Source organism: Raphanus sativus, chromosome 4, assembly GCF_000801105.2.
Source record: "Raphanus sativus cultivar WK10039 chromosome 4, ASM80110v3, whole genome shotgun sequence".
NCBI lineage: Eukaryota > Viridiplantae > Streptophyta > Magnoliopsida > Brassicales > Brassicaceae > Raphanus > Raphanus sativus.
In genome coordinates this window covers 1380091-1401875 of record NC_079514.1, presented here as the reverse complement: position 1 = coordinate 1401875, position 21785 = coordinate 1380091, and the positions used below count along the sequence as shown (strand labels likewise).

General features: G+C 33.0%; 5 protein-coding genes and 1 non-coding gene across 6 annotated transcripts; 5 read left to right on the top strand and 1 right to left on the bottom strand.

Moving 5' to 3' along the window:
* The first annotated feature begins 2701 nt into the window (after nt 1-2701).
* Nucleotides 2702-3363, top strand: LOC130511888 (auxin-induced protein 15A-like). The gene has a single exon (XM_057009716.1). It carries the CDS (start codon nt 2803-2805, stop codon nt 3118-3120), a length of 318 nt encoding a protein of 105 aa, XP_056865696.1. The 5' UTR covers nt 2702-2802; the 3' UTR covers nt 3121-3363.
* Nucleotides 3364-11705: 8342 nt separating this feature from the next.
* LOC130511889 (auxin-induced protein 15A-like) lies at nt 11706-12282 on the top strand. Its single transcript, XM_057009717.1, has one exon. It carries the CDS (start codon nt 11822-11824, stop codon nt 12122-12124), a length of 303 nt encoding a protein of 100 aa, XP_056865697.1. The 5' UTR covers nt 11706-11821; the 3' UTR covers nt 12125-12282.
* A 1000-nt stretch (nt 12283-13282) lies between these two features.
* Nucleotides 13283-14861, top strand: LOC108851850 (type III polyketide synthase B). The gene is made up of 2 exons (XM_018625322.2): nt 13283-14085; nt 14286-14861. Exons 1-2 carry the CDS (start codon nt 13335-13337, stop codon nt 14711-14713), a joined length of 1179 nt encoding a protein of 392 aa, XP_018480824.1. The 5' UTR covers nt 13283-13334; the 3' UTR covers nt 14714-14861.
* Nucleotides 14862-15449: 588 nt separating this feature from the next.
* On the bottom strand, nt 15450-16149 carry LOC130511886 (uncharacterized). Its single transcript, XM_057009714.1, has 2 exons — nt 16079-16149; nt 15450-15995 (listed from the first exon to the last, which is right to left on the bottom strand). Exons 1-2 carry the CDS (start codon nt 16141-16143, stop codon nt 15704-15706), a joined length of 357 nt encoding a protein of 118 aa, XP_056865694.1. The 5' UTR covers nt 16144-16149; the 3' UTR covers nt 15450-15703.
* A 2922-nt stretch (nt 16150-19071) lies between these two features.
* LOC108852506 (actin-depolymerizing factor 9) lies at nt 19072-20148 on the top strand. The gene is made up of 3 exons (XM_018626012.2): nt 19072-19161; nt 19246-19508; nt 19721-20148. Exons 1-3 carry the CDS (start codon nt 19147-19149, stop codon nt 19869-19871), a joined length of 429 nt encoding a protein of 142 aa, XP_018481514.1. The 5' UTR covers nt 19072-19146; the 3' UTR covers nt 19872-20148.
* A 529-nt stretch (nt 20149-20677) lies between these two features.
* TRNAT-AGU (transfer RNA threonine (anticodon AGU)) lies at nt 20678-20751 on the top strand. Its single transcript has one exon. It is a non-coding gene; the product is annotated as a tRNA-Thr (tRNA).
* The last annotated feature ends 1034 nt before the right edge of the window (nt 20752-21785 follow it).

Below are 21785 nucleotides of genomic sequence, written 5' to 3'. Positions count from 1 at the left end.
CTTACTAGGCTATTGGTCAATGGTCCTCCTACGCAATGAAACTTGAACAAAAAACACTTGATCGATTTCTACAACTGTTAATGATCTAGGGCCCTGCGTTAATACTACTCTCTGTGTTTCAAATCTCTTTATGTTTTAGGTTTTGTACAATTATTAATAAAATTCATTAAATCATAATATTAAATGATACTAGTTTTTTATGATTAACATTTTTTTAATTTTCAACCAATCAAAATTTAGTAAATATAATAAATTTTCTTAGAATTACCAATTTATTATTGTTTTCTATTAAAAATTACATTGAAAAAGATAAAAATATATCATTTTAAAACAATTTTTGTTTCCTAAAATTTGGATTAACTAGAAACGGAGAGAGTACTAACTTAGTAACAAAGAAAGAAAAAACATTGATCAATTTCCACACTCTGACTTTCCGAATTCTTGTCACTGTGTATTGGTGAATAACACAATGATAAAAAGTCAATAAAAAGTCTCATCTATTCATACTCTATTTGAAAAGCTGTCATATACCAAATGCTCCCTCTATAATTTGGTGGGTCACGTCACATGCTCTCTAATAATTTCAAATGAAAAGTCATTATCCGAAAGAATAGATATATAGGATTAGGCGTAACGCCACGAAAATGAAATCGCAGAAACATGGATATCCATGAATGGACTGTCCACAAGGGATCTTCCAATAACCTTTCGCTTTTTGGTAAAACGTCAAGAGTCAGTGAGTTGATGATGAACCCCTCGTGTTGTATCTTGTATGTAGTAGCTGCCAAACACTAACATACTCAAATCCACCCAATTAATAAAGCTCCGAAGCACTATAATTTTATTCGACTTTTTGACCTTCCTTATGACAAATGCGGTCAAACGGTCACGATGATATAACAACAATAACAATTGGACATTTCGTTTTCGATTCGAATCTAAATATTTGTATGAAATTTACTTATATATTTTTGGATAAAACGAGAGCTCTCGAGAGCTTTATGCACATTTGTTAAGTTGGAGATGCATCTTGATATAAATCCCCAAGTGATCCATTATCCATGTGAATTTGCTCGTTTGAGTTGTTAAATTCATCTGTTTATTCAGATATATACTAAATGATTATTTTCGTATACAATATTACATGTGATTCTTTAACTTCATTTTCACACTTTTATGACTGATTCATTTGTAACACTTGATTTTAATCTTACTGAATTTATAAAAAAAAAACTCAATTGTTTCTTAAAAAAAAAAGATCACTACTTAACGCGTACAAGTTGGATACGGTGATCTGTTTCAGCTGGAAAAAAGTTACTAGATACAATATTAAAACATTTATATCTTATTCTTTTGGAATTTTAAGTATAGATGATCTACTTTATTTAAAGGTTCAGCAGAATAACCACTTTTAAGAGAAAGCATGACATATGAGGTGGTACATATATATGGACAATCTTTTTGCTGATAATGAGAAACAACTAGAATTTTGGATTTTGCTCTTTAGCTTTCTTCGTTATTGCCTTCTACGGGTACGTTCAGTTCATCTACATATATATACACACATGCAGCCATTATCTACAGTGGTTGCAACAAATGCAAATGCTTTTGTTCCCAAGTAATTTGGTGGATTTTGTTTTCATTTTCTTTTAATTCTTCAGGAGATATAATTTTGCAAAGCAACAGCCAAATTGTCCTAGTCCTCTCATATCCATAGCTGGTTTACGAACAGAGTCTTAAACGTGGAAAGAATTAAAATGAGTCGAATACTTGTGGATATAATAAAATCTTGTATAGGAGGAAAACAGTTTTACGGGATGTATTGAATCTGAAATTTAAAATGATTTGATTTTTAATGAATTTTTAGATGATTACAGGAGAATTAGAGAATTTAGTGTGATTTTTGTTAAAACATTCTAGAATCTCATTTAAAACAGTGAGATTTGTATTTTTATTTTTATAACTAACGAACTCCCTTCAAACACTCGAGAACATTTAAAGCACTCTAAAATCTCTAACTTAAATTTTGTTCAATAACAGTGGATTTCAGAGTGTTTTATAAAATTTCAAGTTCAATAACACTGGATTTTAAAGTATTTTTTAAAATCCACGTTTGAATAACAGTAGATTTATCATTTTAATACAAATCACTTCAAATCCTTAATTGAATATATCCCCCTTAGTGTTTTAAAAAAAAAAATCTTGCATGTGGGATGTGGCCTATTTGAAAATAGGGACTATGATTGATCGTCTACACTCTACACAAACCAAAAGACCTAATTCGAAACAGTTTACTTTAATATTGTACCTCAAATCACGCAGGTATAGTATCTTAGCAAAGCATTGTGTCGATTGTCGAACACACTATATATATCGAATGTAACGTATTTATCAGAATTAATAATTTCATACAAGTTGATTGTAACATGTTTCTCCTTTCTTATTTTGATTTTATTCATATATGAGATGGTAGATTGTTATAATTCATCTTCGTGAATGGTAGGGTTTTATAAACATGTTTCACAAAAAAAAAGTGGTTTTTGAAAAGACAAGGCATACATGTGGACTTCATCCATTAGCTGCACCTGATATGTTCCCCAGACTATCTACTCTCCAGTGACTAGCGGTCACAAACTCTTTGAGTTCCCTATATATACCTTATTAGGCACTTAGATAATCTTGCATTCTTGCTTACAAATTAACTAAACCTGATCCATATAGAAGCCCAAAACATTCAAATATTCATCACTTCAGATTTTTCTTGTCAATATCCCTTTTGGTTACTTGCATTAATTCTCGAAGATGGGAATTCAATTGATTGGACTATCTAACGCCAAGCAAAAGCTTCAAAGAAGCTTATCAACAAAAATCGCAAGCTTTTTGGCCATGTCAGGTACTAATAATGTCCCAAAGGGTCATGTGGCCGTCTACGTGGGTGAGACTTATCAAAGAAAAACGAGATTTGTGATACCTATATCGTATTTAAACCATCCATTGTTCCAAGATTTGTTGAATCTTGCGGAAGAAGAGTTTGGGTTCGATCATCCCATGGGATGTCTAACCATCCCTTGTACTGAAGACTACTTCACTGCTCTAGCTTCTATTCTAAATGGTTCGTGATAAGAGGGATCATTGGTCACCATAATATTCATTAAGTTCCTCTTTACGTATATTTGTGTATTTTCTTTAAATGTATTTAAGGAAGTGGAAAGAAAATAACTCGAGATTGCGATACTTATTGTGAGTCTGTTTCAATTTTGGATCTAAAAAGATCTTGTGAGTTCTTCTAAGTTCTAACTATTTTTTTTTTTTGTCATCAACAACACAGACTCATATAGACTCTGCACACTCTAAGTTCTAACTATTCCATTTGTGAAAAACTTACTTTCTCAAAAGTTATAAGATTATTTCTATGTAGATTTGTTACTTTTCGATATATATATAGCGGATTGTTTTTCATAAGTTACTTTATGGAGGCAATTCGAAAGGACTTCAAACGGTAAGATTTGTTCCTAAATCATATTATTAAGTACAAAATTCTTACATTTTGAAGTTTGCATATCACATATTAATATATGGTTTCAAAAGTTTAATTGTCTTTACATGTTAACTTAATAGAAATGTCTCGATTACAATCTGAGTCACGGTTGCTATATGAGAAGACCACTGTGAATCTTGCATTTTATTTTGACTTGGAAAACTAATATATTTAATCAGTCAAAAACTAATATTTAATCAAAAGTTAATTTTTATTTAAATTTAGATTTTTTTGTTAGATAAAAATTTTAAATTAATACTAAATTATTTAAATTCATTATTTGACTTATAAAATCATGGAAAAAGATAAATAATGATTTATTAAATTAACTAATGACTCCTAAAAACATGAAAAATGATAAATAATCAGCTTGATCACTAAAATTGTTTATTAAAACTAATATTTATCCAAGCTAATATTTTATCTAATAAGAACCAATGATAAGATAAATATAACTATGATACTATATATCCATAGAATTTGTTAATATTTATTTATTAATTATTTCAAATATTATGATATATAAATATATAGTTTTTAATCAACCTATAATCAAATCTAATATGAAAAATAAAAATGCGAGTGTCGTGGTGATTAGTATTTGGGATTAGAAAGTTTTTGGAATCAACCAAGACTTTAATAATACTATTGTTAAAACTAATGATTTATTCTAAAATCATGAAAATATATAAAATAAATATAATTATTATATATTTACTAGAATTTGTTAATATCTATTTTTAATTATTTCAAATATCATGACAAATATTTATATCAAAATAGAATCTCAAATAACATTGAAACTAATGATTCAACTTAAAATCATGGAAAACTTGACAACAACAAAAATTATTTTTAAATAGTAGTATATATATCAAAAAGAAAATACCATTTATAAGTATCAAATCTGTGATATGGTTAAGCTACAGTTATGACAGGAAGACTCAAACATAACAATCATTCGGTGGCATCAATAGTCGCCTAAACTTACTAGATAATCATAAACAATCATCCATATGATTTAGACACTGAACTTATAAGAGCCACGAAAAAATATTGTGGTCCATCTCTAATATCTGGAAATCCCGTAGATTTACGTACTTGATTCTTGGTTCAAATTGAATCAAAATTTAAGTTAACCTAAGATTATTTTAAGATTGATAAAATAAATGAAACATGAAATTGATTCAAAATTGAAGAAGAACATATTTATAATAGCATCCGTAAAACTGTTTTTAATCATTCACGCGATGACATCAATTTTTATTTGCTTCCATGCTTTTTTGTTTTTGTTTTCGAGTTTCTATTTGCAACTCTTCTCATTCAACATACAGAGGATAGTGGATACCTATCACTAATCCATATACATCAAGTTACTATCTTTAGGTCGAAAAAGCGAAGTAGATAGCACAATCAAACTAATTGACGTAAGGACAAAGATAGTAGGCCATAGGCAGCAAATAGCTATAGTATCTGTGACTATTTGGACTTCGATCTATTTCGATCACTTAACAGTACTATGTTGTATTTTCAAAACTCAGCCGTAGCTACAATCATTATCATTATAAAACCACATGCAGAGAGATAGTCAGATCTTATCCACCGAACATGATTAACCCCGATCTCTTAACCAGGATTTTTAACTCATGATTTGATTTTTTTTTTGTTTTTTATATATTTTTTACCTAATAGACGATTCTTATATCTTTTATTTAAGAGACGGTTCTTAGTTTTTCTTAGTTTAAATCTAAAAAAAATTAAGAACTGTCTCTTATCCAAAGTTAAGAATCTCAGTTAAAAGATCTAAGATTAATGATGGTCTAACTTACCTCATCAAACTATTTAGAAAGCTCTACTATAGAGAAAAATAAGTATAAATATATAAAACCATCTCTTTACTCGTAGTTTTTCCCAGCAGTACGGTCCCTAGTTTGAGAGCGAAGGAAAATCTACTTCAAGACTTGGAACTTATTATACGAATGAGTTTCTTAATCATGCAGAGGAAGAGTTCGGATTTCATCACCCAGTGGGTGGTTTAACGATTCCTTGTCAAGAAGAAGCGTTTCTTCAACTCATCACTTCTCATCAGCTGCATTGATGAACACAATGATTTATATTTAATAGTCTTAAGGGTTTTGATGAATCTTGTTGCTCTCTCTTTCTTTTTTTTTGTCAACGTTTTTATTTCATAATCTCAAAACAGAGTACTTGAAGAACAAAGTTTGGGTAAATCACCCTTTGCAAAATAAACAGTGCATAGATTAGAAGAGCATGATAACGGAGTGATGAAAGTGACAAGGTTCCCAATGATGGAAAAACCTGTGATTTCAATCAAAACCAACCCTAAGCGCAGGGCAAAGACGGTAGAGTCCGAAAGACAATGAAGTCTTGAGTTTCCTGATGATAATGTTGAGAGAAGAGCTTTCTGCAGTGTAGCTTTGACGCCTAGAGCAGAAATCACAATCCATGTTCTCTTCGAGAAGGCAGAGTGCTGTGAGACAAACCACCATCGCCAAATAGCCAAGCAAAGGCTTGTAACATCCTCAATAAGAGGTAAAGGTCCATTCAAGACCATCATAACATCTTGATTCCAGAGACACATGGATCTCCTTCTAAGACAATTAAATTCTACCAGCAGGCAAAGATCGAAGAAGTATGACTCACTCCAACAAATTATGAACTCCATACCTTGCGAAAGCTTGAAGCAATGGAACTTGGATCCAGCAACATGAAATCCATGTTTCAGATGAAGGATCTTCTTTGTCTGAAGCCTGCACATAGCAGCAGGGAGCTGCACTCCAAAGGGTTGCATTGTGGTAATAGCTGCATTCAGAAAACAAACCACCTCCTGTATTTCACCATTCGAAGTCCAGTCCTCGAGACCTTGAACTGATGAGCAATAGAGGAAAGTAAGCTTGCAATCAGCTATCAGTAACCCTAAAAACCCTGCAACTAATATCTCAACCCATGCTTCTGCATCTGAGCAGAGAAACATGAGCGAGAACCTGGTAGAAGCACAGAGAAACCATGGCATCGGAGCTTCCGGTTCTTTCCGTTGGAGAGAAGTTATGACAAACGGCGAGATCTGGCGGAGGAAAGCGCAAACTAGGAGAGCCGGTGGAATATAGGAAATTTAGGTGTGTATATATATGAGTGTTTAAAGCTTGTGTTCCGAAATAAGATTGTAAAAGTTTTTCTAGTAGCGGATTTGATTTCAAGTTTTAAAAGTTGTGTAGGAACTTTAAAACTTTTTTTGATATATACATTATCAAATTCTTGTTGTGTGTAATGCCTAACACATTGGAAACTATATATATTGAAACAAAATTAGTAACCAAATACTTGTTCTGCTCTCTATTTTTAAAAAGATGTAAGATTGAGTTACAATTTAGAATTCCGAAGTTAATATTTTGAGCGTTTTCACTATTATGACATGATTAGATGATATAGTACTGCCTCTAATACATCTAAGAAATAAATCAAAATTCCTTATATATTAAAAGAAAAGCATTACAACATTTTTGGTAACGACATTTCATCACCACAATCATTCTTAGAATCTTTAGAAAAATATGTTGGTCTATCGAAATATATAATAAGCTTTTTATTAAATTTACCATAAATTAATTATTAATATTTTTTACTATTTTCTTATATAAAAATCATGGAATTGAACAATGTGGCTTTACTATATATGATAATTAATGATTTTTAATAATAAATATTTGATAAAATATCATTCTACTCTCGATCATTTCATAAAAATTATAAATTTATTAAAACAAATTAAACAATCACATAAACTATATAATAAAAATTTAGATTTTTCTGTATATGTTATATTTTAAAGTTTTAAAAACTATTATAAATAACTAAAGTTGTTAAAAAAATTACACTGAGATTTCTGTGATCTATGGTTTACAATTTCGGTTATAACAAGATACAACGATTACAAAATTATATAACTTTGGAGTCTTATAATTTTGAAATTTTCTTTGATTTGTTTTTGAGAAACCTTTTGAACAAATATTGGAAACTTATAATATTTATACTTTAACTTTGCATTAAATGTTTTTAAAATTATAAATTATTAAAAATATTAATCATCCCACAACTTTTTTGTTATAAGTGATTTTAAATTTTTGTTATAAAAATACTAATGATCAAAATAGAATAAGTGTTTGTTTGGATTAATAAAATTTATTTATGTGTTTTCACCAATTTAATTATATATGTAGAAATTACTAAATTTTTAACTATTTAGTATATATTTATTATTCATAATATATAAAAAATATAATACATAAAAATAATTTATATATAATATTCATCATGTGTAAGGCGCGGATCTTAACCTAGTTATTACTTCTATATAATGGGAAATCTCTGTTAAATAATTACTTTTATTTGTTTTAATAACAGCTCTGACTTGCGTTATAAGTATAGTTTCCTAAAAATATAAATAAGACTTCCTGCAGGGTTTAAACTATTAAAAGGAATGGTGGCTCACATGCACTCTAAAAGAAACTTAAATGGGTTGTATGTGATGATAGTGTAACCGCGTTAATTATTCAAAAGAATGCATATTTTCTTCAAATAAATAATATTTATTGAAAATTATTGAAATAGTACTTGCGCAATTTTATTTGATGGTGAAACTTATCAAACAAATACGATGATTTTGTCATTGTATATTTAGATTATCAAGCACATGTTAGTCTCCGTTATTAGGAAGATATAATTCTGATCATAATAATGCAAATGAAACGTGACCATATTTTCAATAACAACTGAAATTTCTTAGAATAACTATAATGCATAATACTTGCGACTTACCATAAATATTCGAATCATACCTTGAGATCAAACATAGATGTGAATACATTTAGTAAAAAGAAAAGGAAGAAGTAATGCATACCTACAGTTTAAAAAAAAATCATAATGTTAATGCGATGGAACTATTGTTGTCAAGTTCTGGTGTTCTACAACCTCTACCTAGCTGGTATATTGAACGTGTTGATTCTACATTTTAAGAACACAGAGAAACCATGCATGTTCAATGTTTCTCATTTTCATGACTCCAAGCTTAGTATTACACATGAAGGTCCTCTTACTGATTTAATAATAATAGTAAATACAGATTTAATAATAGTTATTACAATATATAAATATAAAGTTTTATAGAGTCAATTTTATTCAAGACACAAAAGGGTCGTCCTTCTTTGAGTGGGGCTCTAGGGGTAACCATATAGACCAAAAGCCACCAACATTCAAGGGCCAACAAGAGACTTGCCAAAAGTGTATATTTTCATCTATGGTGACACTTGTTTCTGTTGTCTATTCATCATAAAAAATAGGACCAAACCTGATTCATGTAATGGCCAGAGATTTTAATGTGGCAGAGGAGCATGTGAGTCATGTAACTTTGGTGGGTCCCTATCTGATTAGATTCTTAAGTCACCCAGAGAAATCAGAATCAGCTTGATGCTTTCTAGGTAAACCGTATTTTTTGTTAAGCAGATCCCATGTGAAACCCTGCAAACTCCTAATAATTAAATACAAGAAAAATCTGTTGTATTATTAAACACAACTTCGAAATTTGATTCCATTACCTCTAAAGAATTCTATAAATAACAAGTAACTGAAACATAACTCCACCAAAACATTAATCTTTCTCCGCTTTCATAAAACAAATCATTCTAATTAATATTCTAAGACTCTTGCTTTAGACATGGCTATATTGTCGCGTGTTATCACCTCTAAACAGTCCCAGAAACAGCAATCTCGTGTTCCAAAAGGTCATGTTGCGGTTTATGTTGGAGAAGAGATGGAGAACAAGAAGAGATTTGTGGTTCCCATTTCTTATTTGAACCATCCTTCGTTTCAGGGTTTGCTAAATCGAGCAGAGGAAGAGTTTGGTTTCAATCATCCGATTGGTGGACTGACGATTCCTTGCAGAGAAGAAACATTCGTGGGTCTTTTGAATTCTTATGGTTGTGTTGTTTCAACTTGAGACGTCTTTTTTGGGAAACCTCAAAGTTTTTTTCTGTCCATTTTATGGATTTTTTGTTGGTTGTTCCCTTTGTTTATTTCTGCAAAGGTGAACATACTGAATCAGCATGTAAATATGTTGTGTAACCAGTCAAATCAGGTTATACTATTTGTACTTCCACAAAACATTGATGAAACCCATTTTTCATGTTTTTGAAAATAATCTTATTATATATAGTCTTTCGGAATATCCAAAGTAACTTAGCTTTGTTGATGATTTATAGGTAGAAGAATCAGTGATAAAAAGAAAAGATAAAGAATTACATTGTTTCAGAGATTCAAAAAGAGGTAATTGGGTGAAAAACAACAAGAATTAGCCTGACCCAATTAATATGTATTTTAAAAGTCATTACCATTTATTTCGATTCCATTATTTACATGATCATACGAGTAGAATAAATTAATTTTTTGGATTTAATCAAATTGTAGAAACTTATTTTATTTTTGAAACAGTTGTATAGCTCATTAACAAAAAAAATTTCCACTAATTGCAGAATGGTAAACCCAAAGACCATCGTTATTGAATTATTGCATAGTTCTTGGAACACTAGGGACGACCTATAGCATTTGCAAGAGAAACTCTGCACTAGACCTTAACAAAAATTACTATTACAGTTTAATTAATATCTTGGTGGCAAAAATCAGCCTTGACTAAACAAACCAAATTCTTTATTTAAAAAGAAAACTTCGAATTTTTGGAAATAATAGATAAAGGATCCAAACTTTTATTTTAAACAAAATAGCATATAACTTTTTAATTAATTGAACTGGCCATGTTATCGGCAAATGATAGGTCTTCGTCATAAGTTTCCTTTTCTGATTGTGATGCGTTAACTACTGTATATTGTCATTATCATTTAGAGGTATGTGATTTGCAAATATTTTCAGTTTGAGTGTACATGGGAGATAGTATCATGGCAATTATATCTTGTATGAAGTATAAGTTCAAGAGAATGACATTTTAACAAAATTGAATCAACATGCCCTTTAATAGCTTGAGGATTCGCAAGTCGCATATCAAATCAAGATAACATCAATGTTACAGTGTAATTCATGATGAAATTCTTATATACTTTGTCGTATAAAAGACGTTCCGAAATTCAACTCATAGACACACACATGCTATGAAACAAAAGTTTATATGTAGTCATGTAGACACACAATTTTTTTCGTAATTTCAACAACAACAAAAAATAGTTCTGAAATCTTGATCTGACGTCGTTTTCACCTATAACAAATGTAGAGTCTCCAACTAGAAAATCAAGAATTATTCCAAGAAGCATCTATATGATTAGAGACTGAATTGGGTCATTAGATGCGGCTCAGGAAATCAAAGATCGAAATGTAATGATTTGTTAGTTGCAGCTTCAAGACATTGAGAATATTTAATGATTTCCCACTGAGAAGATTCGCATATATCAGAAGAAAACCAATTCCATGCTTGACCAAATTGAGCATTTCTTCTATACCTAGATGTGAAATATCAAATTGCTTATCTGTATCCTGAATTTTTGCTCCATGTTGATTTGTATTTCATACAATGTGACAAGTTGCGCTCACAGTCTTCTTTGAAAGTCCTTTGTCCACTTGTTATTATCTGTTACAAAAGCACACATTTCAACGTCGAAGAGAAGCAGAATATAATTTCATAATAGCTTTGAATTTTCAACATAATTTTACAATTTTATATATGTAAGAACAGAGGCGTTCAAAAACAATATAAGAACAGAGAACTTTTTCTTGAAGAGCTTGATAAACAAGTTGAGCCATGTGACAAGATATTAAAAGTCAAACAACAACTTACAATGAGAAAGAAAAAGAACTCATTAAATACCCTTAAATCATTAAAACGTAATGAATCATAAGAGCATCTCCATTGGTGAACCTCATGGGGAGGTTCACAATTTTTTATTTTTTTTTACTTTTTGATTTTTTTTCAAAATAAAATAAAATAATAATAATAATAATCAAACTAATTGCGGGCCGACACGTGTCGTGGGGCCCGCAGAAAAGCTAAGAGACAGGTTCACTTTTGTGAACTTTCGCGAGACAAGTTCAAAAAAATATTGTTAATTTATTGTTAACAATCGCTATTTTAAAGATTCTCCATTTATTATAAATATAGGCAGTCTCATCACCACCTTTCTTCATCCCAAGTGGACTGGAAACCTTAAGAAGAAAACTTTCATAGAAAAATCGTTTAACACCTCTGGTCCTAAAGCAAAAACAAAGATGGGTCTGAGCCGTTGTGCGATCACAAATGCAACAAAACAGATATTGAAGCTATACAGAAACCGAACATCATCATCATTGGATCAAGTCCCTAAAGGGCATATGGTAGTGTACGTTGGAGAACAGATTGAGAAGGAGAAAAAGAGATTTGTGGTTCCAATTTCGTTTCTGAATGATCCTTCTTTCAGAGAGTTCCTTAGTCGAGCAGAGGAAGAGTTTGGATTCGATCATCCAATGGGAGGCTTGACCCTTCCATGTAGAGAAGAAGTGTTTCTTGATCTCATCGCTTCTCGGTATCAATAAGAGAAGTTTGTATCATTTTAGTAGAATTGTAATCATAGAGGTTTTGAGAATTCGTTCTAGAGATCGAGGTACTTTTCATTATCTGTTCCCATGTATTTTTTTATAACATGGAGAACCAGAAGAATTTATATGTCTAAGATTTATATCCACATTTTATATTTATGTTGAATATAATTTCATTATTAAATGTAAGTAACAAACAATTGGGAGCATCCAAACCAATGTAATATTGGAGTATTTACTGATTATGTTTGTGAGCATCCAAACCAATGTAATAATTTCTATACGAACCTCGTTGGCTTGGTAGCCTGGTACAACAATGATTATGTTTGTGATTCCAACATCAATAATTCTTTGACTAAAATGTACTTTTTTCAAAAAAAAAAAAAATCAATAATTCAATACAAAACAGTTGGCGTCAGTGACTTGAATTTGATTATTGTACTTTTACAATTTTTAAATAAATACATCAATTAAGAGGCCCATAAAATTTAGGCCAAATAAACTAATTAATAAGCCCACATATAATTTTCTAAAATCCAAAACTTGTTTGGTTTAGCCCATAAACTTTAGTTACAATCACTAACATAGGATATATCCTTTAGTGTATTCGATGCAGCTCAAGGTCCAGTGTGTCACTGAAACTAATAATTTATCACAGCTATGCATTTGCTGCGGATAATATAAGAACAAGATAAGAAAGACAAATAAGAAATTGACTGTACAAATCTAACGTGCCTCTCTGTTTCTTCTTGTCTTAATAAGAGGAAGTCCGTTTGATCGCAAAGAGGATAAGAACTCTCAAACCAGCCACTCTTGACGCCATGCTTGATGTTCTTTGTTAACCATGCTTGTCATAGCAAGAAGCTTTAGTTAGTTTCTCTGTCTATTCTTTTGAAGTGCAAAATCACACTCTTGTGTTGGCTCTGAACAAATATCGTCTAATTACAGCTAAGCATGTTCCAAAGAAAAAATAAATTAAATCTAAGCTTAAAGATTATGTATTAAGAGAAAATAAAAGAAATTTTTTAGAAAGAGTCAATGCAATAAACATGAAGCTCCTGAATCTCACACCTAATTTTCACCAAATATCAACTAGACAGAACACACCGCAGAAGACGCAGGTCATAAACTGCAAAAGTGTTAGCGTATATATATGCCATCACTTTGACTCTTTTTTAACAGACACAACAAGAGAAACAAGATTGTAATGGGGAGCATCGATGCCACAGAGTTGTGTTCAGAGAAGAAACCAAACCCAGGGAAAGCGACCATTCTTTCTATCGGTAAAGCCTTTCCTCACCAGCTAGTGATGCAAGAGTACTTGGTCGATGGCTACTTCAAAACCACCAACTGTGACGACCCCGAACTCAAACAGAAGCTTACTCGCCTCTGCAAGACAACGACGGTGAAAACAAGGTACGTTGTAATGTCAGAGGAGATACTAACAAAGTATCCAGAACTCGCCATCGAAGGAGGATCCACCGTGACGCAGCGTCTGGACATATGCAACGACGCTGTAACTGAAATGGCAGTGGAAGCTTCAAGATCGTGCATCAAGAACTGGGGCCACTCTGTTTCCGACATAACTCACCTTGTCTATGTCTCTTCAAGCGAAGCTCGTCTCCCTGGTGGTGACCTGTTCTTAGCCAAAGGGCTTGGTCTCAGCCCCGAGACGCACCGTGTTCTGCTCTACTTCGTCGGCTGCTCTGGAGGCGTTGCGGGTCTCCGTGTAGCCAAAGACATAGCCGAGAACAATCCGGGTAGTAGAGTCTTGCTTGCCACGTCAGAGACGACCATCATTGGTTTCAAACCTCCCAGTAAAGATAGACCGTATGATCTTGTTGGGGTCGCTTTATTTGGTGATGGAGCCGGAGCTATGATCATCGGGTCTGATCCGGACCCGGTTAGTGAGAAACCACTCTTTGAGCTTCACACCGCAATTCAAAATTTCCTGCCAGGTAAACCAAAGCCGGTTCTAGGCACAGCCGGAAGAAACATTGACTTTAGTCTCAAAATTTTTATAAGTATTATACATATTTATACTGTTCTCCAAATTGTCAAAAAAATTGTAATTAAAATTAACCTATAAATATTTATGACCTACTAAATCTTAGAGAATATTTTTGAGATTAACTTGGACTGCACATTCTTGGCGCAGACACGGAGAAGACGATAGATGGGAGGCTAACAGAAGCAGGGATAAACTTCACGCTGTCAAGAGAGCTTCCACAGATAATAGAAGACAATGTGGAGAGTTTCTGCAAGAAGTTGATAGGAAAAGCAGGACTGGCTAATAAAGACTATAACCAGATGTTTTGGGCGGTTCATCCAGGTGGACCAGCCATATTGAACCGAATGGAGAAGCGGCTTAACCTGTCGCCGGAGAAGCTGAGTCCAAGCAGAAGAGCTCTCATGGACTATGGCAACGCAAGTAGCAACTCGATTGTTTATGTGTTGGAGTATATGTTGGAGGAGAGCAGGAAAGCAAGGAACATGAGTGGAAGTGAAAATGAGTGGGGTCTGATTCTGGCTTTTGGACCTGGTGTTACATTTGAAGGCATCGTTGCAAGGAACCTTGATGTTTGAGCTAAAAGTGGGGGTTTTGGTTGTACCTTGAGACTCAAGAAACAATCAACTGTTGCTCTATAGTTATTTCAAGTTTTCAACAGAGATAAATGCATATAATAAGATATGAAGAATCTAAAAGAAATGAATTTTATTTACGATGCTTAAATTCCATAGTCTACATAATATTTCACAATGCAAAACAACTTCAAATGTGCAATTTCACTTCTACTTTATCAAAAGAGTTTACATGCTATTGTCGCATGAAGTAGGTGGAAGTAAAGTCTGGCTTTTTGCGGTCAGACATGTTTTTCAGTCTGCAGTTCATGCAATTTGGAGAGAAAAAAATAGGAGGAGGCATAGTGAAAAGCCGAGTTCAAACTTGCTTTTGGTTAAGAGAATAGACAAAGAGATGAGGAATAAGTTCACCATCATTCGTAGGAAGAGAGGTATTGATTATGAGGAGGGAATGCAGTTGTGGTTCAACACAAGATAGGAGAATGAAGAGGAAGAAGACTTAGAAGATAAGTGAAATCAAAGAGTTTTTTACTTTCTATTTTGTTCTTGTTTAAATTTCTTGTATCTCAAGTTTAGGAAAAGGGCACACATAGATGTAACAAGATCTTTTCTTTTTGAATTAAATTTAACATTCAATTCAAAAAAAAAAAAAAGAACTATATATTACTTGCCTTATATTTCATCATTTAGGTTAGTATTGGACCATTATGTAATCTAGAGAGTTCATTGATTCATGACAAAGAAGCTTCACTCTCTTGTATGAGGATTCTCTTTTGTTTGATGAAGTTCTCTGTATATATACATTGTTATAAAGTGTATATAGACTACCACATAATATCTGAGTTTAGCTTGTTTTACATTCTTATTTAAAGTTTTTTTTTTCAAATTGTTTCACCTAAACGGCGACGTATCAAGATTCCCTCTGCCATTTTCGGCGCACGTTATTACCGTAACGAACTTTGCTATCCTGCGCAGTGTTTGTTACCGTTCGCTTCAACGGCGTTTGCTCAACGACGGCGGGATGATCGGGGAAAAGAACCGTGATCCGTCGTACTCTATCCCGGAATCGCGATTCGGATTGTTGATTAGAGGATCTAATCGGTCAACAGGCCAATCGAATTCCGTACTCTGAATCAAACTCACGAAGACATCCTTCTTCTCCTTCGCCTCCGTTATACCGATCCTAGACGAGATCGTACGAAGAAGAGCTGGATCCAAGTAATCCTCAAGCTTTCTCTTCGGATTTCGCTTGAGCTGTGACGACGACGACGAACGGTTGTCTTCTCTGTTTTGATTACATCACATTGAATAATGAATATCAATATGATAAAACTCAGAAAAAATCGAGAGAGATAATGAGGAGGTTACAGAAGATAGAGAGAGGAAGATGAGTGGGGATGATGAATCGGAATCTGAGAATCAGCTCGGCCCATAGCTTTCCCCCGTCAATTAAAATAACTGGCAGATTGCATAGGATCCCCCTACATATATATCGTGAAATAAAAGCCCATTGAATTTGATCGTACTCTAAAATGAAAAAAAAATAATGGCCCATTAATCGATATTTAAGCCCATTTTCAACTCGTCAAATGGATTATATTGCAGGAGTTTTATACATATGAAAAGAAAATCTATAGACATCGAATATTCGTGGATTTGAAACTTCTTTGCCTCGATCCTAATTAATCTTAGCTGTTTGTGGGTTTAAAAGCTTATATGTCTAATTATATTGAACTTTAAGTTAAACCTCTAGACACTCAGATGAAGACCTAATATTTCACAAGTTTTAAGATTCACATATATATTCTCCATATCGAATGATGATAGTGAAACAACACAAACAGTGAAAGGATGGTAGACAGAAAGATATATACTTCCAAGGAAGAAACGAACGCAAGTATTGGCGCAAGAAGTCGAAGCCTAACTATTGAACAACTTTAGAAGACAAGCCACCAGACATTAGTCATAAGAAATTATAAGACATATATGTGGATAGGCACATGCATGATCATGCTATTATCTACTTACACCCATCAAAACTCATGTATCGACCATTGTTATCCACAAATCTTTACAGACATGGTTAATGGTTATGTCCCCTCAATGCGTGTGATTGTTTTAATAACTTTTTGATGATTTAGACCTTGAGTGTTTGTTTTTCCTGACATTTTACGCGTTATAATAGTGTTTTTTGCTCAGAGAAAGAAATTTCGTTTAGGTTTGGTATTTGTCTTTATATTTTGCAATTTTTTTATTGAGAAAATGAACATATTTTAATGTGAATGGAAATGTTGACGTATATTCTGCGTTTTAATCTAGTATAACCTTATGAACTACATTTATTTCTGAAGTTGATTACATACTTGTTAAATTAGGTTGAAATTAAGTTGAAAGTTGAAACAGAACAAGTGGGAGCAGGAACTGTTAGTACCGTCGACCTTATGCGCCGATAGTTATTCTATATATAGCTTTAAATTTTAGTGTTTGGGTTTTTCTATTGGCATTTATAGCTCCGAATAATAACAGGTAGGGGTCCATGCAAACTCACTTTCATGTACGTAGATAATCATGTATCAATAATCCATCTAGTAACTATAGCTAACGTAATTATTAGAACACCACACATGTGACATATCTATATTTACATGCACACACACGTATGACGTATGGCATAATCCAATTAATGGTATGAATTGCTTAGCTTATACCATGCATGTTATGGGCAATTTCATCGGAAGACTACAAACTTCGGGACTGCAGAATTCTTCTTGGAGGTGTGTAGTGGCTTTGAACGTATTTTTAGGTTATATTACGTGAATACCTTATTTACCGACACCAAATGTTTACGATCGATATTCCCATTGAAAACCATCTAAATTAGGCTAATTAACTCGTAATCCGAGTCTAGTTGTATAAAACTGATCACGATTAAGTTGAATTTTATAATTATTGCTTCACATTTTTGTTGTTCAGCCCAAAAAGATTAGTTTTTAACTGACAAAAGACTAAGTTTTCAAGTTAAATTTTCCAAACAGATTTATTATTGTCTTCCTACTAGTCAGTGAGCCAAAACATTCTGTGATCCAAATAATATATAATATATATCAGTATATATAAAATGATCTTGTGTCTCATTGCTTAGCTACAACGCAAAGGGTCGCTCGAGTTTTGAGTAACACAAAATTGGATAGACCAATGAAGGATGTAGGCATTGGATCCAACCCTATTATTTGGGACCAGCTTCTCTCGATTCTTCGCGTCCTTCGTTTCGCTAACTGATCATTTTGCATATAAAATAAATTCACTATTAAGAAATAAAGCATATGTCAATGTAATAATAGTTGCTCTGATTTCTTCATAGTTAGCTAATGTAAGCATATGTCAATGTAAATTCACTATTAAGAAATAAAGCATATGTCAGTGTTGATGGCGGAAGGTTTGGCTCTGCTTGAAGCGGTCAAGATGGGGATCGAGAGAGGATTGCAACGGGTTCGCTTTGAATCTGATTCGTCTCAGTTTATCAAGGAAGTCAACTCGGAGAACTGCTCAGCTGAGCTCTATGGAGTAGTGGCAGATATCCTTTCTCTCGCAGCCTCTTTTGATTTTGTAACCTTTGGTTGGATCTCTCGTGATTTTAATGTCCAAGCGGACAAGCTAGCAAAACATGCTCTGTTTGTAGGTGACTCTCTTGTGGTTGATGGAGCTATTATGGCTCTCAACTAACATTTCTTTTTTTATTAAATGAAAGTATGCGTTCCAAAAAAAAAACTAATGTAAGGGAAAAATACAACGTGCGAAGGAAAGTTGAAACCATTAATTTTGGGATAGAAGAGAAAAGATAAGAACACTTAATATGCTTTGACAAAAAAAAATGAAAAGTGCTTAAAACATTTTAATAGGTGGCTTTCCCAATTTCTGATCATCTTCAAATGATAAGTTTCTATCCCAAGTTGACATTCTCTATTCTCATCAGCAAATATTAATTAGCATTCATGTGTTGCTTTTGGTCTACCATACAATTCAAATTTAAGAGAAATAGTTAGTACTTTTTGGTGAACGAAAAAGATTTAGTACTTTTTAACCACGGCTTCTTTTAGTGAAAGAAAAAAGGAACTTAATTTCATTTGGTATTCTTAGTTATAATTTGCATTAAAACGCTGTAGAATACTAGACTAAAAAACTGAAACTATTTTCTATACTAAAATAAATACATTAAATACTTCTCCGAAAAAATAAAAATACATCAAGTGCCACTGTGCCAGTCCAAGAGGGTGGTAATTCTGTAATAAAAGAGTCCACTGATGGCATTTGCTTAAAACTTTCTCTATATAAAGTCTTCAAACTACACTATCCACAACACACATCAGAACAAAGCTCTCTATACTCATAACATTAACGAAAGAAGAAGACACCAACTTAGCTCAGCAACACCCAACATGGCTTTGAAGACGGTAATAATCATATATATGATTCAATTTATTCGATTATTTATTTATCATTTTGACGTTATACTTGAAACTTCTATATAATAATAGGCGTCGACCAACAGTATGTGGATGACTGAGGAATGCAAGAGATCGTTCATGGAGATGAAGTGGAAGAAAGTGCACAGATACATCGTTTTCAAGATCGAGGAGAAATCCAAGAAAGTCACCGTCGACAAGGTTGGTGCTGCCGGCGAGAGCTATCATGATCTCGCCGTCTCCTTGCCGGAGGATGACTGTCGCTACGCGGTTTTTGATTTCGACTACGTCACCGTCGATAACTGCCGCATGAGCAAGCTCTTCTTCATCACCTGGTCAGTGTTTTGGTTCTACTGTCAAACTGTTTTTTTTAGCAACATTGTCAAACTGTTAAACGTATTCTTTTACCACCTACAAGATGGTCAAATTCATTTGAAGCGTAACGAATCCGAAATCACAATTATACCAAACCAATCTAAACAGAAACCGAACCAATCCGGCCAAGGGTCAAAAAACGTAATTTATTTGTTGTTGTATGAATATATAGGTCGCCGGAAGCGTCGAGGATAAGGGAGAAGATGATGTACGCAACGTCGAAGAGTGGGCTGAGAAGAGTGTTAGAAGGCATTCACTATGAGCTTCAAGCCACTGACCCAACCGAGATGGGATTTGACAAAATCCAGGACCGGACCAAATAAGTTTACAGTCCATTTAACCGGAACGTCAGTGATTACTAGCTGTTATTAACAACAGTAATGAGCAGCAATTAATTATCTGTTAATGTTAGCTATTGATGTTTAGTACTGATTAACTTCGTATTTGCTTTTAGTTGTCAAACAAAAGAATATCACTCCTTTTGTTGACAAGAGATCGATGTATCGACTATTGTTGTTTCTGGTTCCTGTTTGTTAGTCTTAATGTTAAATGTTATGTATGTCTCTTTTGTCGCTAATGCTAATAAAAAGCTTAAGTTTATCTGAATTGTATTGGAAGTTTGGAACTAATGATCATTAAGCAAAGCATGATAGTGCTTAACTTGAACGTCATCTCTGATCAGTCTTATTATAATTATGAGAAAGAGTGAGACTAGTTTTCTCTAGAGATATGCTTATAGAAAGAGATTAAGTGAAAAAACATGAATTATGAGTGGTGAGATGATAGATTAGATTTGCTGCAGTCATATTTGCTTCAGTGTTACGTTTACAAACTTTTTGGATTGGGTTAGACCCAATTACGAATTCACTGGTGGATCTTAAACAGACTGAATAGTGTATTGGTCAAACCCACTTCACAATCTCACATGATCCAAATCTTCTAATGGATCTTTAGATATTTGTGTGGAAGGGATAATGAATACAGGATAGCTAGATAGCTAGTAAACAAATCTTCTAACTGATCTTTCTTGGTCCTCAGCCCAAGTACTACTAAAACCCAACCCAAGAAAAAGTAATATCAACGATTTATCAACTATAATTATATTATCAGATATATGCTAGACAAAGGTGCTCTCGTAGCTCAGTTGGTTAGAGCACCCGTTTAGTAAGCGGGAGGTCTTGAGTTCACCTCTCAACGAAAGCATTTAACTTTTTATTATTTTTTACCTTTTTGACCAGACAAAAATATCTAGAAAGGTATCTAGGCATATTTGCTGGGACCGACCAGGTTTCACCTCGGAAGTCGAAATGATGAAATCTTCGTTGTTGATTGCGGAGACTTTTTAACTTTACCAAGTCTTTAATTCCAATTCACCGTTTCATGCGCTCCATCATTTTAGTTTTTTTTTTTTGTTTCCTTAGTAAATAAGTAGTCAACATACAAAACACCCTTCAATTATTTCAAACTTAGGTAGCTTTTGTTATTCAGTTGAGACGCCACATTATAATTAGATATTTATACCAAGAAAAGTGTAAGTATATACAGTATTAGTTATCAATTTTACTTGACTTTATAGTAGGTTTTAGCTTGATAAACAAACCATATGATATGAAATGTCCCCTCCTTTTAAAAAGCTTACAACTTTTATGGTTAGAAAAGTTATGTTTTTATATATGAGGATATATATGAATAATAATTTTGTTGATGATACCCGCTGTCACAATGGACCCAAGGTTGCAAGAGTAAATGTCCACGAATTAACTTTCGAGTTTTCATCTTACAAAGAAGTGGTTTTCAACCATGTGATCATCACCATCACGATGTCATTAGCTTAGAATAGCTTAGATGTGTGTTTACAATGGCTCGGCCATGTCTTTCAGTCTAGAGACTATTTATTTTAATTTAAAGACAAATGGGTTAGACCGCTTTTAAAAATGCAATTTGTTTGTATGACCAAAAATATGAAATGGTTAGTTGGATGTTGATATCGTCATGGGAAACTTATTGAAACAAGGTTTCCATTTATTGACTACAAATTTAGGTCCATCCTGGAATGTGTGTGTATTTATATCTCTCTTACATCTCTTTGTTTGCTCACGCATGGTAAATGAATTTGTATTCAACAGTTCATGAGTTATTACCACTTCTAAGACGAACTTTCACACCTTCGATATAGTGTAGATAGCATAATGTACTACAAACATTGAGCTTACCAACTTTATTTTTCACAATAAGAA

Excerpts from the sequence above, each read along its gene's own strand:
- LOC130511888 (XM_057009716.1), top strand. The coding sequence starts at position 2,803 with ATGGGAATTCAATTGATTGGACTATCTAACGCCAAGCAAAAGCTTCAA.
- LOC130511889 (XM_057009717.1), top strand. The coding sequence starts at position 11,822 with ATGGGTCTGAGCCGTTGTGCGATCACAAATGCAACAAAACAGATATTG.
- LOC108851850 (XM_018625322.2), top strand. The coding sequence starts at position 13,335 with ATGGGGAGCATCGATGCCACAGAGTTGTGTTCAGAGAAGAAACCAAAC. Across the intron at positions 14,086-14,285 it reads AATTCAAAATTTCCTGCCAG|ACACGGAGAAGACGATAGAT; the intron begins GTAAACCAAAGC and ends TTCTTGGCGCAG.
- LOC130511886 (XM_057009714.1), bottom strand. The coding sequence starts at position 16,143 with ATGGGCCGAGCTGATTCTCAGATTCCGATTCATCATCCCCACTCATCT. Across the intron at positions 15,996-16,078 it reads TCTTCCTCTCTCTATCTTCT|AGAAGACAACCGTTCGTCGT; the intron begins GTAACCTCCTCA and ends TAATCAAAACAG.
- LOC108852506 (XM_018626012.2), top strand. Across the intron at positions 19,509-19,720 it reads AAGCTCTTCTTCATCACCTG|GTCGCCGGAAGCGTCGAGGA; the intron begins GTCAGTGTTTTG and ends ATGAATATATAG.